The 12560-nt window shown below is 39.7% G+C and overlaps 1 protein-coding gene across 4 annotated transcripts in view; it reads right to left on the bottom strand.

Moving 5' to 3' along the window:
* HPS3 (HPS3 biogenesis of lysosomal organelles complex 2 subunit 1) overlaps nucleotides 1–12560 on the bottom strand; it is a 27583-nt gene extending 15023 nt beyond the window's left edge. For 3 of the 4 annotated variants that reach the window (XR_014590826.1, XM_083868938.1, XM_083868939.1), the window contains exons 1-12: nucleotides 12294–12560; nucleotides 11023–11517; nucleotides 9596–9782; nucleotides 8567–8652; nucleotides 6652–6844; nucleotides 6302–6383; nucleotides 4356–4510; nucleotides 3666–3774; nucleotides 3273–3454; nucleotides 2730–2907; nucleotides 1897–2127; nucleotides 1211–1396 (exon numbers count right to left, since the gene is read on the bottom strand). Coding sequence is in view for 3 of the 4 variants with exons in the window: in XM_083868938.1 (XP_083725064.1) it covers nucleotides 1211–1396; nucleotides 1897–2127; nucleotides 2730–2907; nucleotides 3273–3454; nucleotides 3666–3774; nucleotides 4356–4510; nucleotides 6302–6383; nucleotides 6652–6844; nucleotides 8567–8652; nucleotides 9596–9782; nucleotides 11023–11517; nucleotides 12294–12516 (2307 nt within the window). In the remaining variant the exon portion in view is untranslated. Of the gene's footprint in view, nucleotides 1–1210; nucleotides 1397–1896; nucleotides 2128–2729; nucleotides 2908–3272; nucleotides 3455–3665; nucleotides 3775–4355; nucleotides 4511–6301; nucleotides 6384–6651; nucleotides 6845–8566; nucleotides 8653–9595; nucleotides 9783–11022; nucleotides 11518–11739; nucleotides 11816–12293 lie in introns of those variants that run through there. The other variant, XM_083868940.1, reaches the window with a different exon arrangement.

The following is a 12560-nucleotide window of genomic DNA, read 5'->3' as shown; positions in this document are numbered from 1 at the left end:
TAAAGAAGACAGCAAGTTAGACTATGGTGATTATTAGTAGCAAAAGTTAGAAAAGACAGAAGGAACCATTTTTCACCTTTACTAGAAGCAGAATTTAGATTCCCTTTTTGTCCTGTGATTCTATGAAATACACTGCTATGCAAAGTAAAAAGTTCATTAAATGATTTTAAGGTAATCAATTCTGATCAACAGATTTGATTTATTTTTTAAGATTTACTTCACTGCCAGAAATAATCAGCACAACTGTCAGCGAGTATTTACAGACTGCTAATAAGGAGGATTTTTACATATGCCCATAGACAAGTAGGTGCCTTCGAAAGAAGTCTCTGTAGTCTCTGAGCTGTGTAGCTCAGCTGGGTATCATGGTAGGACCCACAAGGAAGATGTTTTAAGATCTGCCGTGCCAGCAAAAAGGATTTTTACTTGTTTTCCAAATGGTTTGAAACAACAACACTTGTTCTAACTGGAACTTCATAACTTCTCTTTTTGATACAGGTCTTTCACAGTAAGAGATATAGTGAAGACTGCAACTCACATACATTGAAGAGCATGTTTTAACCCACATTGCTATCTATTGTAGACAAAAGAAAAAAAGATTTGTCTATTCCCAGTTGAAAGAAAACAAGCTTCAGTGACACTAGAAAAACTATTAGCATTTCTTCTTATAAACTGCAGATACACACTTTTCTTTCACTAATTTATACTAATCATCAGAACATTATATACCTTCATATTTAAGCATGATTCTTTAGAAGTATGTTTTAATTCTAAAGATTTCTTTAAAAGGAGCTTATGGAATTAATTAATCTAAATTCTGTTACATTTCAGTAGCCTTAGGAAGCTCAATCACTAGGAAGCCACTGAAAGGGCTCTGAAATCAGGGTATTTTCCATTCAAATGACAGGGTAAAAGCAAAGAATTTAATGGATGTTTTTGTTGGGGGGGGGGGGTGTGTTTATTTATTTTCTGTTTGTTTGTTTTTGCTTGTTTGAGGTTTTTTGCTTTGCTTTATTTAACCAGTATTTCATTCCAGAAGGCCCAGTTTCTGGCTTTCTAACCATCTATTGTGACGAGAATATCTCCAACTCCCATCTCGCTCTTTCTGAAAAAATGCTGAAATGTGAGTAAAGGAGCAACTGAGGTTGTTTTTCTTTCCCACAACGATGTCACTATGAAAAAAATAGAAGCAAAAACATGATCACAGGCCAACCTTGAAAAAGGTATCTGCTTCTTCTAGTTCAATTTTACTGTTCTCATGTAAAGCCACAGTGGCAGCCACCAGTAAACCAGGCTGCATCTCCTTCAGGTGAACAGCAAACTCAGTTGGCATAACAATTCCTTCTTTACGCTGCTGCAGGAGTCGTGGTTGCCCAACGAAGCCACAAGCCAGTGTTGTCTACAAACATAATTACATGTAATCAGGTAAAGAATTAAATATATAGATGATTCCACTCAGTAAACTCAGTGTTTTCTCAGGCACTGAAATTTAGATGAATGAAGTCAGGGAAGAAAGTAAATCCTTTCTGCAATTCAGAGAGTAGCTCTCCAGAGACAGAGATCCAAACCACATTCTGGAGCAGTGACTCCTGAAAAACAGGCCTTGTGCCTAAACACTGAAAGCAATATGCTGTTGAAAGACGGAGTTAATGCACACATAAAATGGATTTCACAATGAAATCCAAGACATTTGATATACAGTATGGTTTGAAAAATCACTGGCTGACTTTTCAAGAGGCTACTTTGCTAAATTTCAGTAGATTACTTTGCTAAAGTGTGATTTTTATTTTGAAAATACCCCTAAAACAATGATCAAAATGTGCTGCACTTTGTGCAACAAGAAGCTATTTTGAGTTATGTGAGTGCTTTTGAAGATGAGTATAACAACAAATACTTTACCTCCTTATAGGAGTCCATTTCATGTTCATACATTGTCAGGTCTCCCATTTTCAAAGCCAAGAAAGCCTTAGTAAGTGTCAGGACCACTGATGGCATCATCTTTTCTACTTTCTGAAGATACTTCAGAGCTGTCAAAGGACATACGTTTCTCATGCTGGGGCTGCAAAGGATATCAGGCAGCTGCACAGGGTCCGTGAGATAGAATATCTGGAGAACTTTATTTCCTGATTCCTATTGAAATAAAAGCCATTTGACAGTTTAGACTTTTTTCAGATATATATTCTTCTATGACATATGAAAGTAGTGCAATTCTGTTGTTTTGGTTTTTTTGTCGCTGGTTTATTTGCATTTTTTTAAAACGGACAAGTTTACCTTAGCTACCAAATCGCAGTGCCTTTCCTGCCTCTCTTCTCAACCCATATTCTGGCATGCTAGGAGAACATCTACCACCAAAATTAATTGTTTTTAGCAATCTGTACAATTTAGCAATGATCAAAGAAACAAGTTTGTTTTGCTGCAGAAATGAGAGATGAGAGAAATTTGAGGCAGGGCTTTCCTAAAACAGAAGTGTCTCTGTGCAAGTGGGAACCAGATCACAGCAACATGCATCATGATAGCCAAATCTGTAAGATTGAACGCAGTCGAAAGCATCACAGTCCAAAACTGTTTGCTATTCAACAAAAATGGGAAAATAAAAATAATGTGAAAAAGAATAACTGTAAAATCAAAAAAGCAGTTCAGCATTTTCAAAGGGAAAGTGATTAATATTTGATACACAATTCTTAAAATCAGAACTAAATGAGCAGATTACAAATAAACCAACTTATTTCTACCTTACTTAATTCTTCATTTGAGTCTTCATTAAGAGAATGAGTTAAGTAAAATATAAATCCTCTCTCGTATGTCTGCATTTCATCACCTTCTGAAACTAGTCTCTTTAAAACTTCAGTCATGGATAAACCTGACATTCTGTAATACGGCAAAGCAAGGTGGTAATCCTTTGTGTCAAACCTGAAGGAATAGAGAGGAAGAAAAAAATAACAAAACAACTACAGGCAATGCTTTTGCCATCACTGTAAGAACTAAAATTACATCAAACAAAGTTGCAGGCACATCAGTTATCTGCATATATTGTTCACATTCAACATAATTCTGTTGAATTCAACATAATTCTGAATAATTGAGTTCTGTTCAATGACAATAAAGACAACCAGATACTGAAGAGAAGACTAGATTAAGCTGGCTTTGTCAAACAGAAAAGTTTGTATTACATATTCAATACTATTGTAAAATAGCAAATTATTATGGATTTTCATTTTAAGGTTACACTACTGGAAACACAGCTCACCTATACCAGTTTGACATGTAAAACTTACCTGCTGTAACAGTCTCCTAAGAAGGCGCAACTTTCTCTGAATGCTCTTAGAAGATCTTCCTTCTCATCTGATTTAAGGAAATAAGGGTCCATTATAGCCGCTCTGACCAGTAAGTGAGCCTCACTCAGAAGATGGATGCAGCTCTCAGTTTTAACATTTTCATAAGTTCTACTATAATCTACCTAGAACAGACACAGGGTATACTTAGGCTGCTGACAAAAATTAAGAATATACAGGAACAATTCTAATGAGGACAGCAGTCATTTGAAACAGGATTACGGGCTATTCACAAGAAATACATTACACTATATTCAGCAATCACATGCATCAGAGATTAATTAACAGTACTTATTTTTTAGTTAGCAAACTACAAAAGCAGGAGTTGGGTAATACCATTTCTCTGTAAAGCTGAATTGTTGAAACAGTGTTTATAATATATAAATTCCAACCAGGCTCTGACTCAGAATTTGTTCTGGATTTGATGCTATCAGCCCTTCTGGAACTAGAGAAAAGAGGTGTCAGTGTTGAAATAAACACTATGCAACCAAAAAAACACGCACTCATTTCGTAATTCAAATGCATAAATAGGTATGTTTGCAGACCACTTAGTGCTGGAGAGTTAAGCTGTGAATTTAAGTCATACTGGCTAATAACAGAACACGCCTATCCCTTAGCCAAAGATATGACATTTAATTTTGTGCTGCAGCATACTTTGTAACCTGTAGCTTTGGCACTACATATTTTGGTAGTCTACATTTTTTCTCAAGGTAATTTTTTTTTTTTAACTTTCAAGACAAATTCTTAGTAATGTTATTTTAATGTTTATTTTCCAGCATTTGTAACTTTATTTTAATGTTTATTTTCCAGCATTTGTGACTTTATGCTCATTTCTTCTCTGTCAGTAAGTACAATAGAATTGAGGGGCAAAAAAACCCCTTGATTGCTCTTCTCAATCACTAAGAAGGCAATTAATTTCTAAAGAGTTTTTCAACAGAGGAACCACTCTTAAATTGCAATATCCACAAGTTCAGCATCATACACAGAGCTATAAGTACCATCTCCCCGAAAGACACAAATCCTTACAGCATCCTTCTTGTAGGCTTTCTTCTTTCAGTAATATCTTCTGTGTCTGCCTTAGTCAAAAGAATTATATGGTTTTTGAAATGACAGATAGCTCTTGGTCCTATAAAAAGCTGCATTCTTAATGTACAGACATCCAGTGTGACAGGTGGACAAGCCTATAAAAGAAAAGCGACTGTTTTGTAATTTCACTTGGTATATATGTTGAGTTTTTAAATAAATCAGGGAAAAAAAAAAGAGTAACCTTTGTACAATGATCTGACGTTAAAAACATTCACTGGTTTTCCTAACTTTGAGTCCTTAACTTAAACAAGAATAAAAATACTTGTAATTCCCTAGCAAGAATCACTTAATAATGACTGGGAAAAAAATTTATTTCACTCTTCAAAGCAACCACATAGTTTCAGCTAGGTTTCTCCAAATAATTCAACCCCAGGTAGATGCCTAACATGGAAAACTTTATCCCAAATAATTTGAATTTGGCCAAGTTTTAAAAGACTGCCTGGCTACAAAAGCCTTGATTTCAGTTGATTATAAAAAGCAATTACACACGGAAGTATTATATTTGCTTGCCTATAGCCAGTATTATTTCCCTGATATGTTCTATATGCAGTTTTCACATAAAACATACGCTATTATCTGTATTGGACTAAAATTTGAAAAATGCAACCTCATTTGCATAGAAATACTCTAAATTTACAGCTTTAAAAAGATAAAATACTACACCTACAGATTAACGTACATAGTGAAACAAGACAACACACCATTATGTATGTAACCTGCTTTTTGAAGACACCTCAACGTTTCTTAAAAGAGGTGGAGGCCTACAGTGGTGATCTGGAGGCTCTAGACTGCACTGGGCTAGTGAGACCCAGAATGAGGCAGTTCTAAAACTGGTTTAAAAAAACAGCAGTAAAAATAGCACTAGCAAATAATAAAAATAACCACCATAACACTTCAAAATCCACATCGAGGCAGGGACACCCATGAAGGAACTGGCCCATGAAGGACTCACACGGGGATGCCCCTGAGGGACTGTAGCCCATGGAGGGATCCATGCCAGAGTGGGTGGGTACACTGTGGATGGCAAGCTGCAGCACAGCAATCTGTGTAGGACTGCAGCCTTCATATCTCTCCAGAACTCCTACAGACACAGGAGGCAGCCTGTTGACTGACTGGAGAGACTGTGATGGATTTCAATGTAACCCACAGAGAAAACACAGAAAGCTGAGACCAGAGAATGGACAGCAGAGATTGAGTCACGTGCTGGTATTAGCTATCCAGAGCAGAGAATACATGTTTGGCTCTTGAAAATTTTATAAAACTTCTACTGTTCTATGGTTTCATTATGTATGGTGTCTACACAGTCAGAAGAAATCCTTAAATGCTATCTTAAAATACACCTCCATCTATCTTTCCTATTACTTTTTTTAATGTGTATCACTATCTTCACATTCAATTTTTCTAATTCTGAGATTTTTCTAATAAACAATTTAAGGAAGGGAAAAGTTTAGACCTCCAAGGATCAAAAGGCCTCCTATAAAAAAACATGCCATAAGTATCTGGTAGCAAATTTGTTTGACTGCCTACATGACTCTTAGAAAAACTGGTTTTTCAACGACACCTAAGATAGAGAAACATCATACAATAAAAGAAAACTCCACACCCTTTGTGCAGTTTTATACAGAAGAACACAGAATTTAGTTTAAAAAGTGATTTTATAGCTTTTCATGTTTTTGAAAACATTCTACTAATGGTCTAGATTTTTACATGGCAATAATAGATTGTTTCATTGAGACATCTGTAGATCAGCAAAATACAACATGCCATTCATTTTGCATGTTATTATATTGGTTCAGCCACCAGAAACTAACAGGATTTCAAAACGTAAGTCAACTACGTGCCACAGCACTGCCCCCATTCTGTTAGTGAGATAATGAGAGCTGTACCTTCACGGTCGTGTCAATATATGGATCCTCACCACGAGCTGCTGCTGCGCTGCATCGCACTGTGAAGCACTGCAGGTTCTGACTAGACGAAAAGCAGAAAATACAACAATGAAGGAAAGAAATTAAGATTTGCAAAAATCAAGTAGCCAAGACTACAGTGAATCAGCTCTTTTTCCTTTGAAGAAATGGGGTTAAAAGCCCAAGCAGGAGAGTATGCTGAACTAGCACATGAGCCTGCCCAGAGATTTCCAGGAGACTATGAAGGACATATTGGAGGGAAAAAAAAAATTAAAAGGACAGTAGCATAGAGAAACATAGTAATACTATCAGTAAAAGCATAAACACAGTACCTTGTAATGACGTGCAGGAACTGTGGAGTGAGGACTGCCTGCTCTGACTTCTCTGAATATTGGTAAGTAGAAATTAGTTCTACTGACTTCCCAATAGAGTAGAGATATCCAACATGAGGTAAAGAGAAAAAGCAGAAGAGACTCAGAAGTTTTCTCTTGTTCTCAGTTTCCTCATAGGCTGTTGCAGAAATTCCTGTATGTAAAAACAAGAAAGGCATTTTATGTACTTCATATATAAAAACCTGGCAATTCCATTCCAAGCCTGATGCCTAAAAGATACAATCAAACCTGCCCAAGTTGCAGACTAGTTTTCCTAGTAGCTAGTAAAAATAAGTTTTATATGAAGCTCAGTGCACATGTCAAAAACTTCTATGACACACTATCTCATTTGGAGGACTTACACAAAAATACAGACATAGCACCTAGTGAAGAAATTCTATAGATGTAACTCCCTAGCATTAGAGAGTCCTAAATTCACCACAACTACGCATACATGGACTGAAAGCCTGATCTTAGACAACTACTTTTAAGTTGGAATGCATGCTCATCCAGAGCTGCAGCTCACAAAAAAAAGATCATTATTAAATACTTAATTACTTAAGAGGAGGAAAGGCTGGAAAAGGCAGAATTTATTAGGATGCCACTTTAGCAGGTAACAGCTGTGTTCATGTTTTACAGACCCTCTTGTCAAAGCCTGTAAATCACACAAGAGCCTAAGACAGCTGGAGTTAAATGCAAGTGGCTCTTTCTTTTCAGTCAGCTGCAAGTTAAATGAGGCATTGCTACTTAGCAGACAGTAAACCATCTCAAACTGAGTGAGCGGTCAGTAAAAGTCAAAGGCCAACCACACCCTGGGATGCATCAGACACAGCACTGCTGGGAGGGCAGGGATGGGATTGTCCTGCTCTGCTCTGCATTATCTTCAGTCCTGGGGGCAGGTTGGGGTGCCACAATACAAGGATATAAACCTTTTAGAGAAGAGACTAAGGGAGTGCTACGAAGACGGTGAAGAGTCGGGAGGGGAGGCCATAGGAGCAGTGGCTGAGGGTGACTTGGGTTTGTTTAGCCTGGAGGAGACTGAGGAGAGACCTAAGAGCATTTTACATGCAGTTCCTGAGGGAATGGCAAGAAGCTATGTCAGGGGAGGTTTAGGTCAGGTATTACAAAAAGGTTCTTCCCCCAGAGGGTGGTTGGGCACTGGAACAGGCTGCCCAGGGCAGTGGTCACAGCCCAAGCCTGCCAGAGCAAAAGGAACATTTGTAAAACATTCTCAGGTGCTTGGTGGGAGAACCAAGTCTTGGGGTTCTCCTGCGCAGGGCCAGGAGTTGGATTCAATGATCTTTGTGAGTCCCTTCCAACTCAGGACATTCTATGATTCTACGGAATGTGACTGCTAACATACATTAAATTTTTCCATGGGTCTTTTGGGGCTTGAGCTAGTGAACCCCTACAATCTGCATTCATTCCTTCCAGCTTTAATTAAGGCCCTTCAGAAAAGTAACCAGTACCTTAGTCATTATTAAGGTTTACTACTCTGCTTTCCTTGGCTGGCTGAGTGGCAGTCTAGTATCTTGTAACACTAAGGAGAATTTTATTAATGCAATGTTTTACATTGTGACTGTTTTACAACACAAAATTTATTGGTAAAGAACTGATTAAAAGCTGATTTAGTCACACTTCTGGTGTGTTGAATTGGTATTTTAGTTCAAGGTTTATGCAGAACTTGGAGAAATTAAAAGACTTTTTTGTTAACAGAAGCTCAATTTAAATCATTGAGAAGGGAGGAATGATCTCAATTTAAAAACAAATCATACAGAAATCACACAGTGTACGAAACAGGATACACAAAGACACTCTCTCCTTTCACAAGTCCTCTGTGACACAGTCCATTGTGCATTCATGCATATCGATATACCTGTCTGGTATACAGGAAGCAGTTGAAGAGAGTGCAACTTTGTCTCTTCACAAAATCCAAAAGGTGACTGGTCAGGTGCAAAACGTCTAGGAAAAAAGTCCAAAACAACATGGGATTGCAGTGAGAAATTATGATGATATACTTAGGACAAGTAAACAGCACTGGCTAGAAGAGGCACAGCCCATAGAACAATGCACACTGCTACTACCAATGCCATTAGCACAGCAATGCCAAGAAGCATAGGGCACGGCTAGATAGATCTCTAATGAGTTCCTGTAACCAAAATCCTCTGTCTTTGCTTGTCTTCAAAATGCATGTCAAAGTCTGACACCACTGAAGAAATCTCGTGCTTGATTTTGACCATTTTTTTCCTCTTTGTTTTTAGCCCACTGAGCTATATGGGACATCATGCCATGTCCAATACTTCTTTTTCCTATTATGTGTCATCCTTTCCCCTGCTTTGCTTTGGAATTCACTGTTGGATCCTGACATCAATTCTTCCTCAGCTTTTGATAGAAATTTGGATGAATTTAAATCAGCTTCCTGAGGAGGGGACCAGAAGAGGCAGGTGCTGAACTTTTCTCCCTGGGATCCTGGGACAAGACACCTCAGAAAGGCTCAAAGCTGTGCCAGGGGAGGTTCAGACTTGACGTGAGGAAGTATTTTCTTACCAAGAATGGTGAACAGGCTTCCTAGAGAGGTGGTTGACACCCTAGACCTGTCACTGTTTAAGAGGTGTTTGGACTGTGCCCTTAATAATATGGTTTAACAGTGGCTCACCCCAGAAGGGGTCAGGCAGTTGCACTAGATGATTGCTGCAGATCCCTTCCAAGTGAAATATTCCAAGATACTAAAAAATGGGGTTTCTTTGGTAACCCATAATTTCCTCAGCTCAAAAGAAACACCAAACCTTATAAAAACTCCAGAAGTCAAAATATCAGGAGTTTCCCTTCAAAAAGACAAAACGCACAACTCAGTTTGGTTTTTTGCAGTAAATTAACCAATGAAAGGGAAATACATCTGTAATACCTGAAAAGCAGATACTGCACTTGGAAGTGCTTTGTGTCTTCTGTAGGTAACTCCGTGGATTCCAGTGTGACGGGTATCTCACACAGCTTACTTTCTTCTCCAAGCAGTTCCACTGGTTTTTGACATATGATGAACTCATCTAATTCAAGCTGTAAAGGATGTGTTGAAGGACTTTCATCTTTCACACCTGAACAATGAAAATGTTATCGTAATTGTTCAAACCATTCCACACATGGTAGGACAATATCAATTAAATATTCCAATTACAGCTACCCTGCTAGCATTGGCTTCCTCAAACCACAAGATATTGAAAACAGCGGTACTAGAAGATGGGAACAATTCCTATTTCATCCTCAACAGTCTGAATACTTAAGAGTCAAGATTTCTGAAAGAACACCCCAAACAGGTAAACTGCTCATTAGGAAGTGAGTCAAAGGCAACCAATGCTGTAAATGGCTGGTCATCAAAAAATGTTGACTTTTGGCTGAAGAGGTTTTGAGAAGGCAAAGGCAGCTATCACAGGAAGTTGTGTTATCTTTAACTCACTTAAGTCCTGGAAAGCAAATCCTAATAACACTCAGAAAGTAACCAGAACTTTTCCATGTAGCTTTTAGTAATAAAAAAAACCTACGGGCAAGATGCCATTATCTGAGAAAAGGACCATCTTCACTCAGTGAAGAGCATTGCATTTATGTTGTCCTTATCTGAAAAGACTTATAAACCTTTAATTTTTTTCTAGGTACAGTTTCCATTTCTAAACAACCATCCTTTTAAGTTTCCTCAGTTATAACGAAAGGACCTTCCTAAGGTTTGTTGGTGTTGATTTGATACATATATGCTTGGAAAAATGGGAATTGATAATTGATTACATATGGATTAATATCTTGCAGGATACAGGAATTAAACCTTCTGAGTACACCTGTTTCTGGGATTTCTAGAATTCTAAGGCAAGCCCCTGCATAAGATAAAGGACTGAAAAAGGAGAATTTGCTTGATTATGGCAGGTTCTGAGTGTAACAGGTACAAAAGTACACAGCCATCACAACAGAAACATTCTTAATTGTGTAAGCCAGTTACTTAGGCAATGACACTGATAGAATAATTTTTCTGAACACAGCCCACTGAACTACTACCACTTCAACTTGGCCCATCGTGGCACCCTAAAACAGGGACTTAATTCTGTCTGCAGAGGCTGTACTATCCTCTAGCTGTGCAGCATGATGGTATATTTGCCTGAAAGGTTACCTCCAACTGCAGGTTGGTACAACTTTTCATGCTCTAAAACACTGAGCTGATAGTCAGTGACAGGACAATCTGGAAATATTTTCTGAAGGGCAAAGACCTTGTTTGAGACTACTTTCAGAACAATGGGAATCAATTATCAGATTCTTGGAGAATAAAAAAAAATAAATTATTTCAGCACCTACCTCCATCCACAGCCTTTTCTGGTGCACTGACTCCCTGACTACATTGCTCTGTCCTGTCTGCACTTTGCTGGACCAGTTCCAGTTTCAGGATTAGAACATCCAGCTCTGTTGTTATGGCTATATGTCTGGCACAAAATGCGACTTCAGCAGGAATGAGGTTATCAATGTGCAAAATCAAGGAGCGTTCAAAATCTAAGACAGTCAAATTCTGGTTTATGACCCTGTATTTCAAACAGAACATGACTAATTTATTTTTGCAGCCCACAAGAAGATCTCCATTCACAGGACAGCATGAAATGCACAGTGGAGGATCTGAAAGTGGCATTTCAACAACTGACATCTGTTCTTTTAAGGTTTCACTGTATGACTCTTCCATCTTGTGACCAACCATCCGAACACACACACGAGAACTCCCTGCAGACATGCATCTCCAGTTCATATATGCTCTTAGGAAAGTTGCTTTGCTTTTTTCTTCAATTGTCACCAGATAGTCTCCTTAAAAGAAAGCAGTAATATTGATAAATCATTAAAAAATAGATGACAGTTTCTGAGTTCTTTACCTGCTGTAGTGTGCTACAAAGAACATCTTCGAGTCTCAACTCAATTACAAAAAATTCGAAAAACAGTTTTCACTAATTTTTCTCTAACTGAATACCAAGCACAGGTTTCTTTGCTGGGTGGCACACACTTCACACACCACTAAAGTCAGGGACTTACAGATGTAGGTCCAAAGTAACTCCTACGTGAATCCTTTCTATAAGCTGAGATTGTATACAATCCCCCCGCCTTCTCATATGCATTAATGAGGAAATGTTTCGTTCTCTACAGACCATGGAAAGCAATAGACCAACAGACTCATGAACAGCTGTGGAATGGGCTGGAACGACCACCCACTCCGTGCTTTAAAAACAAACAAAACTCCCAAACCAAAAGTAAAAACACCAAACAAACAAAAAAGGAGGGGCGGCAGCGCAGACCGCACCCGAGGCGGAGGCAGACGATGAAGCAAAACGCGGCTCCGGCCGGGCCCGGCCCGCTCCGGCAGGCGCGGCCCACCTCCGGCTCGGAATTGCCTGACAAATGGGCTGAGGGAGAGGCAGGGGGGACGGCCAGGCCCAGGCCCTCCCCCCGCGGCGGAACCCGTTCGCCTCCCGCACCGCCCCCGCCCCCGGCCCGGCAGAGCCCCAGGGTCGCCTCACGGACTCGGGGCTGACGCTCGTCCCGGCCTCCCCAGCCGAGCGCTCACGGAGCCTGCGGTCGCCGGGACTGACCTGCCGAGCTGTGCGCCATGCGCAGCACCGGGCCCAGCGTGGCGAAGGAGCCCAGGGCCTCGCAGCGGCCCTGTTCGCGCACGGCGAACACCTCCACCCTGCAGCTGGCCGCCGTGCTGGCCACGAACAGCACGTCTTGGCCGCAGCAGAAGTGCGCCGGTTCTTGCTTGCAGGGCACTACTCGCTGCGACCCGAACGGGTGCAGGTTGTAAAGCTGCACCATGGTCCCGAAAAGATCCGCTGCAGCAGCGGAGAGCAGCCGCGGCC

The sequence above is a fragment of the Zosterops lateralis genome (genome assembly GCF_965231275.1).
Source record: "Zosterops lateralis genome assembly, chromosome: 10".
Taxonomy (NCBI): Eukaryota; Metazoa; Chordata; class Aves; order Passeriformes; family Zosteropidae; genus Zosterops; species Zosterops lateralis.
The sequence above is the reverse complement of the archived record's forward strand: the minus strand, read 5'-3'. Positions and strand labels throughout refer to the sequence as shown.